Consider the following 14,245-nt stretch of genomic DNA (forward strand, 5'->3'; position numbering starts at 1 on the left):
TTTGACCTGATGATGTCAGAGTTGTTACAATTTTTAAAAAGACAATAATACAGAAGTGTGTTCAGTTTATTTGCTCAGGGACGTGATGCTGCAGCATTTTGGTGTCAGATTTAGGCCAAAATATTGTTTTCTATAACACGGGGAGGATTTGTTATAACATTATTGAAGATGAACACGTAACTGAAACCAACAAAAGTTTCCTGGTATTTTTTATTTATTTTTTATATAAAATACACCATTTTAAAACAGAATGAAATAGAAAGGTAACTCAGCAGATTTAGTTTAAATCTATACAATCTGATTTTCCCCTCAGTTCTCTTCTAAACTGAGGGAAACAAAGTTTTCAGGGCAAAGCTAGAGTTAGCAAAATAGTAGCTAAATGCTAAAATGAGCTAAATCAACACTACAAGCTAAAAGAGGCACAAAAAGGCAAAAGTGCAGCAAATATCCTGACAGCTAGCTTTAAACACGGCCAATGTTTCGAAGGTATTGAAGAGATCTCAGTGCATATTTGTGGTGATTTATTTTGTAAATAAAGCTAAATAGTTTGAGAAGTTTAAAGGTTGCAAAAAATAAAAGTCCTGATCAGGCTGAATGTTTCAATATTCAAACGGAGTAGCTTGATTTCATAAAACGTACAGAAGAAATAAACAGGCGCTGTGTTTTTGCTGACTCAGCATTCAGACCAATAGAGTTTGTAATCTAATTATTAGAACAGCTGATTTGTGACATATGCATGTTTTATTCTATTAAATCTCCACTTTTAAAAGCTGGAAGAGTTTATCTGCCTTCTTTATGAGTGATTCTTGTTGTGGCTTTGTTTTTTATGAGAGTATTTTTTTTTATTATTATTTTGCATTTGAATTTTTACATGTTGTTCAACTCATGAAAAACCTCAGCATTTCTGTCCTCCTTCCCCATCACATGTATCCATCCTGCCCCCTCCTCTGCTGTCCTTCGGGTCTTGCTCTCTGTTTCTGTCGGTATTTTTTATTTTATTTTCTGTGTTTGGTTTCACATTATGTCTCTGTCTCCGGTGTCACGTCAGTGGTTTTACCCTATGGTAGGTGACATCATGCTGTTCTACCACAGGGTAGAACCACGGACGGGATGTTGGGAGGTGTCTGCGTCCGTCTCACCGTCCGTCCGTCAATCCATACACTCCCCACCCGGTACACGTTAACGGGTGGGCGGGGGCCCTGGGAGCGCTTGGTGCTGCAGCAGGTGGAGGGCCTTCATTCTCTCTAACATGCATCCTTCCACATTGTGCCTTTTTTTTAATCTGCCATGTTTCATTCATTATTAATGTTATGTGTTCTGTTGTGTAATTCATGTGTGAAGTTTATATATTCCCAAATGAAGCTGGTAAACTCTCTATTGATAAATTCAAAACAAAGTTCGTCTTTGAGATGGAAACTTGCTCAGAGTGACAGATTATCTCCGTTGTGGTGACGAGCGAAGGTTAAAGTCTGATTATTTTCAGTCTGTAATTTATGCCTTCGTTGCATCTCGTCTGGATCACTGTGATTCTTTCTGCGTTGGGGTTGATCGGTCCTCTCTGGTGTCTGGAGGTTGTTCAACATGATCAGCTCTCACTAAACAGGCTTCTTTTAAAAGTAGAGCATCAGTCTCATTGTCTGACCCTTTGCATCTAAGATTCACAAAATAAATTGCTTTTTAATATTTTTTAATGATGGTTAAAAAAGGAGGTGACTAATCTGGTCTCTAATCTGTTCAACAGTCTACCTTTGCAGATTAGAGCTACCAAGACTATAGATTATTTTAAATAACTGCTTCAATTATATTTATTCTCACTGGTTTATAGGGTAGGCTTGGTTTTATTTCTTCAACTCAGTTTATTTCTTTTTTTGTTGTTGTTTTATTTGATGCTTTATTCCTGCTCAGAATAATGAATAATTTCCATTTAATTCTTTTACATCATAAAACATGCTACAGAAATAAACTTGTGACTTGGCACAGAACATAAAACACATATTTAAACACAAGTATTTAAATTTGTGTTCAGTTTAAAATCTTCTGTTTAAAGAAGAGGACAATTCAAAGTAAAACTTAAATTTCTGTTTTCAAGATAAACCAATTGCTGTTTTCTCACCGTTTACACGTTTAATTTGACCTGATTTAAATTAAACTCATCTTTATTTGACATGAAATACATCTTACAGTCAGAGCTGAGCAACGTTAGAGAACGATAAATGTAGAAAACTGTTTTTTAGATTTGGATTTTTCACACATTTTTTTGTCCCGTTGACGTTAAAAAGCTTTAAAATTATGACAAAGTTGTGGTTGTTTCATTCAGATGTTTGTTTCTGTAAACGCTGTGTTCACTGTGATTATAATCTTCCTTTGGTTTAAATATGATGCTGTTTTGTTGTCAGTGTTTGTCGAAATAAACATTTTCCGTCATCTCAGAACTGCCAAATGTGTTTTGTTCTGCTTCCAATGACTGCTCCAAAATTTGCACATGGTTGTGATGAGTTAGTTTGTTGTTGTTGTTGTTGTTGTGATGAGTTCTACAGATTTCTAACTCGCTGTCGGTGCAGTAATGTCCTCCATCCTGTCGTTCTGCAGGGAGTGGTTCTTCCTGCTGTCCCACGAAGTCTTGAACCCCATGTACTGCTTGTTCGAATACGCCGGGAAGAACAATTACTGCCTGCAGATAAACCCCGCCTCCTCCATCAACCCCGACCACCTCACCTACTTCCGCTTCATCGGTCGCTTCATCGCAATGGTAAGCTTCACTTTAGGTTAGTTTCTTCAAATTAAAGTGCAACACCTTCATTTTTCATACTTCATAGACGTGCACCCTTCAGTCACTTTATATTTAAAGTGTACAGGATGAGCTAAACGCCTTTCTCCATAATCAGCTCCAAATAGTTGCTGGTCACAAACGCTCCACCCTCTCTCACCCACACCATGACCTCACTGCTGCGCCCGGCCCACACCCTTCTCTGCTGCCTAAATTTAGTGCCTAAATGCGCTTTGCTGACTTGTCTTTTTAAGACGTGTTTCTCCAGCGAACAGTTTTATTTTCTCCTCCTTCGACTCTCCGCGGCCGTCCTCTGCCCTGAATTCTGTTAGTTGTGAGAGTCCTGGTCGGTCCGGTCAGAACAAACTGTGACTCAGTCGGTTCTCTGATGTCTCTGTTAGTGTTGGCTGAACTTTTTGTGGGTTTTGAAACATTAAGCAGCTCCACCAAGCCGACTGTGAACAAATGCACTCCCTAAAAGGATTATTACTTTCTCTAGGCTCACACATTTGTGTTCACATCCTAAGCTCAGTGACTCAGTAATTTTTCTACCTTATAAAATAAGCTGAGACCGTCATCAGGATGTAATCAGCTGGGCCAAATATTCTCCAAATTAAGGAAAGTGGTGGCAGTGATTACTAAAATAAAAATAAAATTTTTCCTGTAAAACATGTTAAATGCTGTAAAGAGCACAGAGTAATCCCCCTGTGAATTATCAGTGTTAACACTGAATGTCTTCAGTTAAAAATGTTTCCACAAGTTTAAGAAAACTAATCTGAACGGTATGAAAACGCTCAGATATCCCATCTGCAGGGTGAACGACGCGTCTCTGTGTTTTATTAGATCTGTAGCTCCAACGTGACATCATCAGTTTTCCTGGCTGAGCCTTTGTTTGTTTTTAAAGGAATCTGAGCAGAGACTGTCAGGTGGTGTTCAGGTGGTGTTCCTCGCTGTGGTTTCTAATGAAACCTTTCCTCCCTGCAGGCTTTGTACCACGGGAAGTTCATCGACACCGGCTTCACGCTGCCGTTCTACAAGCGAATGTTGGACAAGAAGCCGACTCTCAAAGATCTGGAGTCCATAGACCCAGAGTTTTACAACTCCATCATGTGGGTGAAGTAAGTAATGAACCACAAGGCTGCAGCATCTTTTAGTATCTGTGTTATTTGTTTTATACTTCCAAAAGTAGAATTAAAATGTTTTTCCAGACCTCATTTCTTCTCACTAGTACTTGACTTTAACTCAAGAATAGCTCAATTCTTCAGGTCCTAAAAAGTCCAAGCAGTTACTAATAACACACTAAGATTATTTCATAATTACAAACGTTTAATTTAGAAGTTAAGGCTCAGTCTTGTGAGCAGGTTTAGAAAAAGTTTCAAAATTCATATTTCAAGTTTTCAGTTTCATTTTGAAGCCTTATGTCTGCTGTAAAATAATGTTTTAAGCTTTTGTAGCTGAAATGAGAGATTTAGATCTAAACTAAAAAGTCACGGTTTTATGACAATAACATTGAATCTAAAAGTTGATTTCCAGATTTCTCAGGACTTTTCGGGTCCAGGTCAACATCGATTAGAATCTATTTTTAGGAAAGTGTCTTCTTCACTGGTAGAAAATGTTTCAAATTGTTGGTACTACTTTACAGTAAGGCTGTCCTTATAGATGGCTAATAAATAGTTTATAGATATGTTATTAATTACTCTAGAAACACTTTATAAATTATTAATAACTGCTTATTATGCATTAATTCAGGGTGACGGAGACAAAACTGACCAATTTCTTGCCAAATAGTGAACCAAATCTGTTCACCTATTTATTTCATGTAGAGTTGTTATATTAAACATTTCAGACTAAGTTACTATCGTGTAAGCACAATAAACATTTGTAAACCTAATTTTTTTAGCATATAATGTTGTACTTTATCACTGCATTTTAAGTATCTGCAACTAATATTATATCCTAAAAAAAAGGTTTACAAATGTGCTTACAAGGTAGGAACTTAGTCTGAAATGTTTAATATAACAACTTTAGTAAAGTGTTTATAGAGGAATTAATAATGTATCTATAAACCATTTATTAGCCATCTATAAGGGTAGCCTTATTGTAAAGTGGCACCAAACTGTTTTTTCAATGGCACATAATTATTATTTTTATTAGTTTTTTAATACAATTTTAGACCTTTATATCATTACATGTTCAAAATATTGCTGAGAGTAGAGCTCAAAAATTAAATTAACATACAGATATTGTGCATTTTCCTGGTCCTCGTAAGTTCTCTGATCTGTATCAGAAACGCAGAGGAGCAGGTGACACGTTGGTTAAAACAGGGATTATTCTCCCATTTAAAATGGAAAAGAGCAGCACCCTGAAGTTTACTTACCTTTGATCAGTTCCAGATGGTTTGGTGGATGAGAGAAAGTGTGTGCAGTTTTTTTTACTTAACTTAAACGTGTTTGTTTTGTTCCAGAGAGAACAACCTTGAGGAGTGTGGAGTGGAGCTGTACTTTGCACAGGACATGGAGATCCTCGGCAAGGTTTCCACTCACCAGCTGAAGGATGACGGAGAGAACGAGCTGGTCACGAAGGAAAACAAGGAGGAGTACATCAGGTAAGATGGCAGAAGCTTCTGGAGCTGAGCAGACGGAGAGGAAGATGAAACTTTACAAACGAGCTGTTGTTTCCTGCTGCAGCCTGCTGACTGACTGGAGGTTCACCCGGGGGGTGGAGGAGCAGACCAAAGCTTTCCTGGACGGCTTCAACGAGGTGGTTCCTCTGGAGTGGCTTCGCTACTTTGATGAGAAAGAGTTGGAGGTGAGAATGAGCAAAACATGTCCAAAACTTCCATTTATAAGCAGCCTTGGTGAATTTCTGATTCCGATAGGTGACATTTCCTGCAGCTGAACTTTTACCGTATTTATCGGACTATAAGGTGCATTGAATGAATCAAAACAGTCAGATAAGTCAAACTTTATTCAACTCATTCACAATAACCACATAAAATCGGTTCAAGGTCAGTAAGCACAACCAGAATTAATACATAAGGCTCACTCGATTTTTGAGAAAATTAAAAGATTTTAAGTGCACCTTATAATCTGAAATACACGGTAACTGTTCTGTATAAAGCAGTAAAATGAGATCCAGGACTTTGGAAGCTCTTGTGAGCTGCTGATGGGAAGCTTGAATGTTTTCTTTGTTGCAGCTGATGCTTTGTGGGATGCAGGAGATCGATCTGGCCGACTGGCAGAAGAACACCATCTATAGACATTACACCAAGAACAGCAAGCAGATCCACTGGTTCTGGCAGGTACAGACGCACCGAACACACTTACAGAATTTTATAAAATATTCAAATTGTCCCTCTTTGTTCTAAAGTATTACACCAGGGTCCAGACCAAGGCATGTTTTGATCAGGACGTCGTTTCTCTTTAATTTTCTGTATTACCAGTATGTTCTGTGTAATGCTACACGCTATTAGAACATGAACATTTTTATGTTTTTGTGTTTGCTGAAAAATATACTGACAATTGAAACACCTGAGGCAAATGTAAAGCAACGTAAAATGAACAAAATCTTTCTCTGAGCTGTGAACACGTTGATGTTCAGGAAAGAAAAAAAATACAAGGAACATCACAAGCAAAGATTGTTGTCTTTAACACAAAGTTTCTTTAAAAAAAATCACTGAAATACAGAAGATTCCTGTATTTGTGCACTAGACTTGTTAACATCACGAGTCAGCTGAAACACTTCTGATAACACAACATGAAGTCTGGAAGAAAGAAAATAAATTTATTATTTAAAGTACCTGCTCTCACCAGACTGAATCGTTTGTTTCTTTGTTCCTCATTTATTGTAAATAACATTTAAAACAGTTCTCTGAAACCTTTTCTCCTTTATCAGTAACAGTCTGCTCTTTAGTCCAATTAAATCAGCCACAAAAAAAAAGCCTCTCAAGCTTTAATTATGTTGCAGTTATATTGATAGGCTTATAATTTGTATGTTTATTTAATGTTTCCATTTAAATATTTCATTTTCTTGATTGGACATCTGATGCAGCTCCATCATCCATCCAACCACAAAGTGTGATCTTAATTGTCAGTGTTAGTTAATCCAGATAAGCTGAAGGAAGCCTGACATGTCCAACCTGTTGGTTCCAGCCTGGAATGGTTTGGATCAGCATCAGTACATCTGCAAAGCAGTTCTCTGTAAAGTTCTGTTTTTGTGAGTGACCGGTTTTTGTTTCTGCAGGTTGTGAAAGAGATGGACAACGAGAAGAGGATCCGTCTGCTTCAGTTTGTAACGGGAACCTGTCGACTTCCGGTCGGAGGCTTCGCAGAGCTCATAGGTACAGAACCCTCAGAGTGTTCACATCAGAAGCCCAGTTTATTTAGATTCTCATCCAAATGTAACTCAAAACAGTTTTGGGTGAGATGCAACACCTCTGCATATGTTCCTCACTAGGAGTCTCTGTGATCACATTACTGAAGGATTATATTTTTCATTTGAATGACATTGTTTACAAATACAAAATATTAATAAAAAAGTTTGAGCTGATACGTGACGATTCTTTATTTACCCCTGCAGGAAGTAACGGTCCCCAGAAGTTCTGCATAGACAAGGTTGGGAAGGAGACTTGGCTTCCAAGAAGTCACACATGGTGAGACGCAGTCCTTTCTGTTGTTTGTAACCGTTAAAAATAAAACAAGTCAAGGAGGAGACGCGAATATGACGCTTGAATTGATCTGTTTATTCATTTATTGAAAGGATTTGTGTAAAACAGGTGGATTTAAGTTATTTCAGGACAGGAATTCAGTTTAATATCATAAATTACAAACGGAGAGAAGCAGCATAATTATTGTTTCTATTACAACTAAAATCCTATATCTTACTTTTGTGAGCTAAAAATAAAAAAAAACTGTTGGATTAAGTTGAATCTTATATTTAATGAAAGCCTACAAACCTAAACGCCCCCAGCACTTTTTATTTAACCGGGTTTTCAAAGGATGAGCTCGTTAGTGAAGTTGTTTTGATCACGTTCCCTCTTAGCGCTTTGTTCAGTGCCTGAAATATTTGTGCTTTTTATCTGGAATAAATGTTTCTGAACATCTTCAGACAGATCATCGCTTCAGTTTCAGCACGACGAGCTTAAATAAAGTGAATTAAAGAGCTTGGAGCGGTTTTTATTTTCATTTTCTGCGACTCATATTTTTAGTTTTTTCTTATATCATGGTAAAACATCAGTCGTTCTCTTTGCATCAATAAACATGAGCTACTGAAGGTAAAGCAGTCCTTGGAAGAATGCACATCACCTTTCATGCCAGAGTTTTACACTAAGATCATATCTTTAAGAACTTTCAGAATTTCAGCCATTTTGGACAAATCTTGTAAGTGATGTTTTGCAGGAACATGTGGGATAATGTGAGATCTCATGAGATTCATTAGCGTTCCGCCTCAACTGCCACAACACCAGATCTTAGCACGTCTCGAAGACTGTAGATGTACGTCCACTGATTTATGAAATATTTTGCTGACAGACAGTCGGACAGTGTTGGCTCACAGTTAATGGTAAAGTTTAGGCAAAGATGTCGCATGATGAGTAGCATTCAGAGTATGAGTTGGGAAGCACTCTCAGCTACTACCGCGTCAAGTTGTAGCTTAATATCTGTAAAATTGGCTGATTTAAAGCTGTTTCTGTGCCAGCTATCAGGGCTCAGAAAATATTGACGCCAACAGTTTTCTATGGTGATTTTTCCCCCAACGGGTCACCAGTTTGTCATTATGTTTTCATTAATGTGCAGAGAAGAAAAATAGATAAAGATATCAGGCTGTAGAAGTGGTGTCAAGAAAAACTCATTTCTGATGACTTTGTTACAAAAATCGCACATGGTAAAACCATAAATTCACCTGAAATCAGGATTTCTCCACCAGCGTGTTCAGTTTTTATAAACCAGGTGATGTTTTTAACTCTGCCCTTTTTAGCTTCAATCGTCTGGACCTGCCGCCCTACAGAAGTCTGGAGCAGCTTCGAGAGAAGCTCCTGTTTGCCATCGAGGAGACTGAGGGGTTCGGACAGGAGTGACGCACCGAAAAGAAATAAAGCTGCAAAATGGCATTTGTTAATTCAGCAAGATTTTACTTATTCGTCTGATTTTGCCTTTATTTGAAGCCCCGACTTGCAGCAGGATCATCTTTTTGAACTTAATTATTAGAAGACGAGTGTGTTTGCTCGTGTGAACGTGTGTGTGCGTGTGTGTGTGTGTGTGGTTCCTCATGTTAATGCTGTTAGATCTGCGTGAGTTTGACCGGATGGCACATGCATCCCCCCACAGCTCCACCCCCAGCTTAGAAACCACATCAAAAACCAGACGGCATCATAGCCTTAAAAGAAGACACAACTTAGCACAGCTACCCGCAGATGCAGTTTAACATGTCTACCAGAGAGAAAACCACTTTTTAACATTTTAAAGATAAAACAGCAGCCTACGAGAGGGACTGAGATGTTATAAACTAGTGCACCTCTGTTACAGAGGTTAGAGAGGGAGACCGTATTTTTTATTTTTCTGTTAATGGTGGACGTCAGCGTTGTTTTCTTGTACAGATCGTGAATAAATAAGATTTTAGTTGTAATCTGTGTTGATGCTTTTTTTATTATGTTTGATAAAATTCAATAAGCCAAAGTGAGTTCTTTATCACTTTAAATCACCAACAATTCACTCGGTTTATGAATATATTTTTCTTGTTGCGTTAAGACTCAAACTAAACAGTGTTTTCTTTAGGAACTGGATCAAATCAGACCCAAAAAGGAAAAAATGTTACGTTAATAGAAAGTTATTCAAATGCTCAACGTTCAGGAGCTGCATGGTTACTGTAAATCTGAGCTGCAGTTTTAAACTTTAAGCCTTTATTATCATATTTTTCGGACTATAAGCCGCACTTTAAAGCCTTTAATTTTCTCAAAAATCAACAGTGAGTCTTATAATCCGGTGCGCCTCATGTATTAAATCTGGTTGTGCTTACTGACCTCGAACCGATTTTATGTGGTATAACTGAACAATGTTGAGAGTTATTGTGAATGAGATGAATAAAGTTTGACTTATCTGACTGTTTTTTGGGTTTTTTTTTCACTTAATGTGCCTTATAATCCAAAAAATTCAGTAGTTTATATTTCTAAAAATGACTTGTTACCCGACAACCCGTTTGGGAGTCCTGAAGTGTTTTAATTCCATATTTTTATGCATCGTCTAGTTAATGAGATCAAAGTTATAATCACAACAATTTGTAATTAATTCAGCTGAAATATTTAGTACTTAGGGGAGAATGTTGAGTTTTAAAAATCTAAGCAAAAACTACTGCTGAGGTTTAAACTTGTCCTGAAAATATCTCGATATAAACATTCACAAACAACCGATTTGCAATTTTAAACACCATCAGGCGTTTCAGCTCAAGTGTGGAAGAAGTTTAACGCTTGTAATAAGTGACGATCGTACAACTGAACAAACATCTCGCATCACCTTTTTGGAGTAAAGCCAATATACTGAAATAATCTGAAATAACAGGGAGGTGTGTGTGTTATCTAAAAATGTGGAACCTTTATATTTGATTCTGAATTCGGTGTCGCAGTGCGTCCAAAAATGAATCGTATGCAAAGCAAAACCTTCACATAAAATCATCTTTAATGTTCGTTAAATTGTTTTCATGCATCGGGAATTTGTTTGTTTCACTTTGCTCATTTGATTTGCTCCAAAATGCACAGTGATTTAGCTTCATCTCTAAAATTAATGGAATAATTTTATTTTTTAACCTAGATTCAGAAAAGTGTTTTGCTCAACCATGTCAGTACAACTGACATGCAATGGTTTATTATCTGAGTGTCCAAATACTTCTTTAAAAAGTCTTCATTTGATCCAAAATGCTGCTGCCAGAGTCTTAACTGGAGTTAGTGGGAGAGATCATCTCTCTCCAGTTTTAGCTTCTCTCCATTGGTTCCCCGTCAAGTCCAGAATTGAATTTAAAATCTTACTTCTAACCTACAAAGCCCTCAACAACCTAGCTCCATCTTACAGATCTTATTGTTCCATATTTTCCTAACAGAGCACTTCGCTCTCAGACTGCAGGCTTACTCTTGGTTCCTAGAGTTTCCAAAAGCAGAATGGGAGGAAGATCTTTCAGTTATCAGGCTCCTCTCTTGTGGAACCAACTTCCAGTTTCCGTCCGTAAGACTACCAGAGGACAAACTGACCTCATTTCCTTAAACGATTTGCTAAAATCGAATAGTTTTCATTTGATATTATCAATCAATCAACCTTTATTTATACAGGTAAATCCCATTGAGCCTCGAGGACTCATTTACAAGAGAGACCTGATTTCAACAAAGAAAGATGACAACAATGGACAACAGCAACAACAATAAGCAGTTATAAAAACTCATACTACAGTTTTTTTTTTTGTTTTTTTTTTTTTTAACAAATAGGATGGCTAAAAGGAAAAAGGTGACAAAACAAAAAAACAGCTAGATTCCAAGACAAATGTAGAAAACTAAAAACAGGAACATGTCTGCATTGGACCCCGCCAGGAGTCCAACAGATTCTTAAAGCCACTTAGAGAGGTCAAGGTCGAGAGCTTCAAATCTTTTTGTAAGATATTCCAGGAAACAGGAGCGGAGTAGGAGAAGGCCCTTTTGCCTAGTTCAGTCCTCACTGAGGGAACACTGCAGGTAATAATGTCCTGAGAGCGCACTCCGTAGCTGCACTCACGCAGAGACATGTAGGAGGAGATGTATGAAGGCAGCAGACCAAGAAGTGATTTAAAGATGAAAATGTACCAGTGAGAGAGTCTGCGTGAAGTTAATGATGTCCAGTTAACCAATGAATACAATTATTTGTATCTTAACATGTGATTCTTGACCTGCCATTGTGTATCTGTTCCTCTTTCCTGTTCCTCTCAAACCCAGCCGGTCGAAACAGATGACCGCTTGTCCCGAGCCTGGTTCTGCTAAAGGTTTCTTCCTCGTGAGGGAGTTTTTCCTTTCCACTGTCACCTTCATGCTTGCTCAAGATGAAAGTCTGTGATGAAGTTAAACTCAAAGCAGTCTGCTCCGATAAATAGTGTTAAATTATTATTTTTATATATGAATGTTTATGTTCAGTGCTCTGAGATGACTTCTGTTGTGACTTGGCACTAAATAAATAAACTGAATTGAATTGAATTGAACGCTATTATTTGCTTTTTCTGTTGGTATTTTCTCTTTATAAACCCCATACGTCATCCAATTAGCACATAACCAATGAGGGAAAAAAGTAAGTTCTGAAAGATTGTTTCATTTTTTTTAAATGATGAACCTCAATATTTGAGCATAAATTGGAAATAAGTTAGTTTTGTCACCATTTAGGGGGAAAAAAACTACAGTTCATCTTTTCTCTCACTGATCTGCAGTTATGTCAGAAAGTATAAAAACCCATCATTCTACAATAAATGAAAACCAAATACTTCTTTTAATTTGTATTTTTTTACAGACAATGAGAGCATTAAATCTGGGAACATCAAAGTCGACTTGACATAATTAAATCCAGCGCCTCTGAATCTACAAACTAAAACTGGTCCAAAGGGAGCGATGGTTGTCGTAGATAGAGCTTCACCCGAGCCGGCAGCGTTTTCCACTCATCAGGACACAGTTTGTGGTTTGGCCAGCAGGGTCTCAGTAATTGAAAATACATGGTTGGATGTAACCAAACGGATTGGGTCATGTCGTCTCCGCTGTCAGCGTCCCATTGGCTGTTCAGAACACCTTCAGGCCAGCAGTGATTGAAACTGGGGCTTTGAGGTGCAGTGGAAAAAGAGGGAAGGACAAAAAACCAGCAAAGGGCAATCACTGAATCAGATTTGTGAGCACAGAGGGCCCAGAGGTTTGAGACCCCCCGAGACAGAAGCTCCTTCTGTTTGAAACAACTCTTTAATGAGATGCACCTAAATAAACATGTTTGTAATAGAACGACTCAGAGCTCCACGGTCGACTGCAAATGAAGAGATGCAAAATGATTTAAACGCTCCAACAATGTTTTATTATATTCACTTTTAGTTGTTTCAGACCCCTGTGTTCAGACTTTAACCATATTTTGTGTGACAATTTAAAATATTTTACTTTGGAGTCCAGAATGGTGGAGGTTAGAGAAGCCCGACTCCCCGGACCAACGAGATCAAAATGTGTGTGGGAAAGGTGAAGCGCCAACACCTGCCTCCACCCTCGTTTGCTCCACTCTGAGCCCTTGAGCAAGGCCCTTAACCCCCACCATCTGCTCCCACAGGTGCCCTAGATGACAGCTCTCTGCTCCACACACAGGGCTGTGGTAGCTTCAGGAAGGACATCTGGAGAAAAACATGCGAGTTAGTTCATTGTGGCGACCCATGAAGAAGAGAGCGGCCAGAAGAAGAAGAAGACTCCAGACACCCTGATTATATTAACACCCACAGTTCTACTTAAATTGTTTTATTTTTTAGATAAAACATATTAATGATTTCAACGTGCTTTTGTATTTTTATCTAATATAACTCAACACAGTTTGAAATTTGTTCCATATTCCACATGAAGGCAGCACTGTGATGGTTCTGTGTAAATCACAGCCATTTCGTCATTGTAGGGTTTTGTTGGATTTGCGGCTGTTTTGGAGTAGTATTTGGCATTTTTAATGAAATTCTTCTCTGATAATATGGAAAAATTAATATTGAAGTGCTAGATAAATTTCTAAATAAGCTCTTAACTGCATTGTCTGTAATCCATTGAGTTTTTATCATTTTTATTGTTAAATGACCGATTGTATAGCAGGACAATCTGAGTGCAAGAAAAAGATTTCTTATAAGATATCTGAAAATTATGAGATATTTTCTCACAATTATGGCTTATATTATGAGTCCGCATCTCATAATTATAAATATGAAATGCTAAATTATCATTCTGACATTTTTATTAAATATTTTTATGGTCAGAGCAGCATGGTGCCACAGTTGGTAGAGCTGCCGCCTCTCTGTGAGCAGGTCGCCAGTTCAAATCCCAGCCAGGGGCCTTTCTGGGTGGAGTTTGCGTGTTCTCTCCGTGCATGTGTGGGTTCTCCGTGTACTTCCTCCCACAGATCAAAACATGCATGTTAGGCTGATTGGTAACTCTAAATTGTCTCTAGGTGTGAGTGAGAGAGTGAATGGTTGTTTATCTTCATAGTATGAGGTTGTTTGTCTCTATGTGGCCCTGTGATGGACTTGCGACGTGTCCAGGGTGTACCCCACCCCTCGCACAGTGATTGCTGGACATGAGCACTGGCAACCCCCGTGACCCAAAATGAAAGAATCGGGTAAAAGATAATGGATGGATGGTTTTGAGCTATCTCATTAATATGTAGACTTAGAAGTTGATTTCTCATCCCAAAGTGGTAGACATGGGCTTCTAGAGATCAAGGTCTGGTAGCCAAATAAACATTACATATATATATAAATACA

At 38.0% G+C, this 14,245-nt stretch overlaps 1 protein-coding gene across 1 annotated transcript in view; it reads left to right on the forward strand.

Moving 5' to 3' along the window:
- wwp2 (WW domain containing E3 ubiquitin protein ligase 2) overlaps positions 1-9,535 on the forward strand; it is a 60,634-nt gene extending 51,099 nt beyond the window's left edge. Inside the window, exons 17-24 of the mRNA XM_037683380.1 lie at positions 2,590-2,749; positions 3,752-3,885; positions 5,232-5,372; positions 5,455-5,575; positions 5,964-6,068; positions 7,010-7,106; positions 7,346-7,418; positions 8,741-9,535. Of these exons, the coding sequence (XP_037539308.1) occupies positions 2,590-2,749; positions 3,752-3,885; positions 5,232-5,372; positions 5,455-5,575; positions 5,964-6,068; positions 7,010-7,106; positions 7,346-7,418; positions 8,741-8,840 (931 nt within the window). The 3' untranslated portion in view covers positions 8,841-9,535. The remainder of the gene's footprint in view (positions 1-2,589; positions 2,750-3,751; positions 3,886-5,231; positions 5,373-5,454; positions 5,576-5,963; positions 6,069-7,009; positions 7,107-7,345; positions 7,419-8,740) is intronic.
- Positions 9,536-14,245: the final 4,710 nt, after the last annotated feature.

The sequence above is a fragment of the Nematolebias whitei genome, chromosome 10 (genome assembly GCF_014905685.2).
Source record: "Nematolebias whitei isolate Nwh7 chromosome 10, NemWhi1, whole genome shotgun sequence".
Lineage (NCBI taxonomy): Eukaryota > Metazoa > Chordata > Actinopteri > Cyprinodontiformes > Rivulidae > Nematolebias > Nematolebias whitei.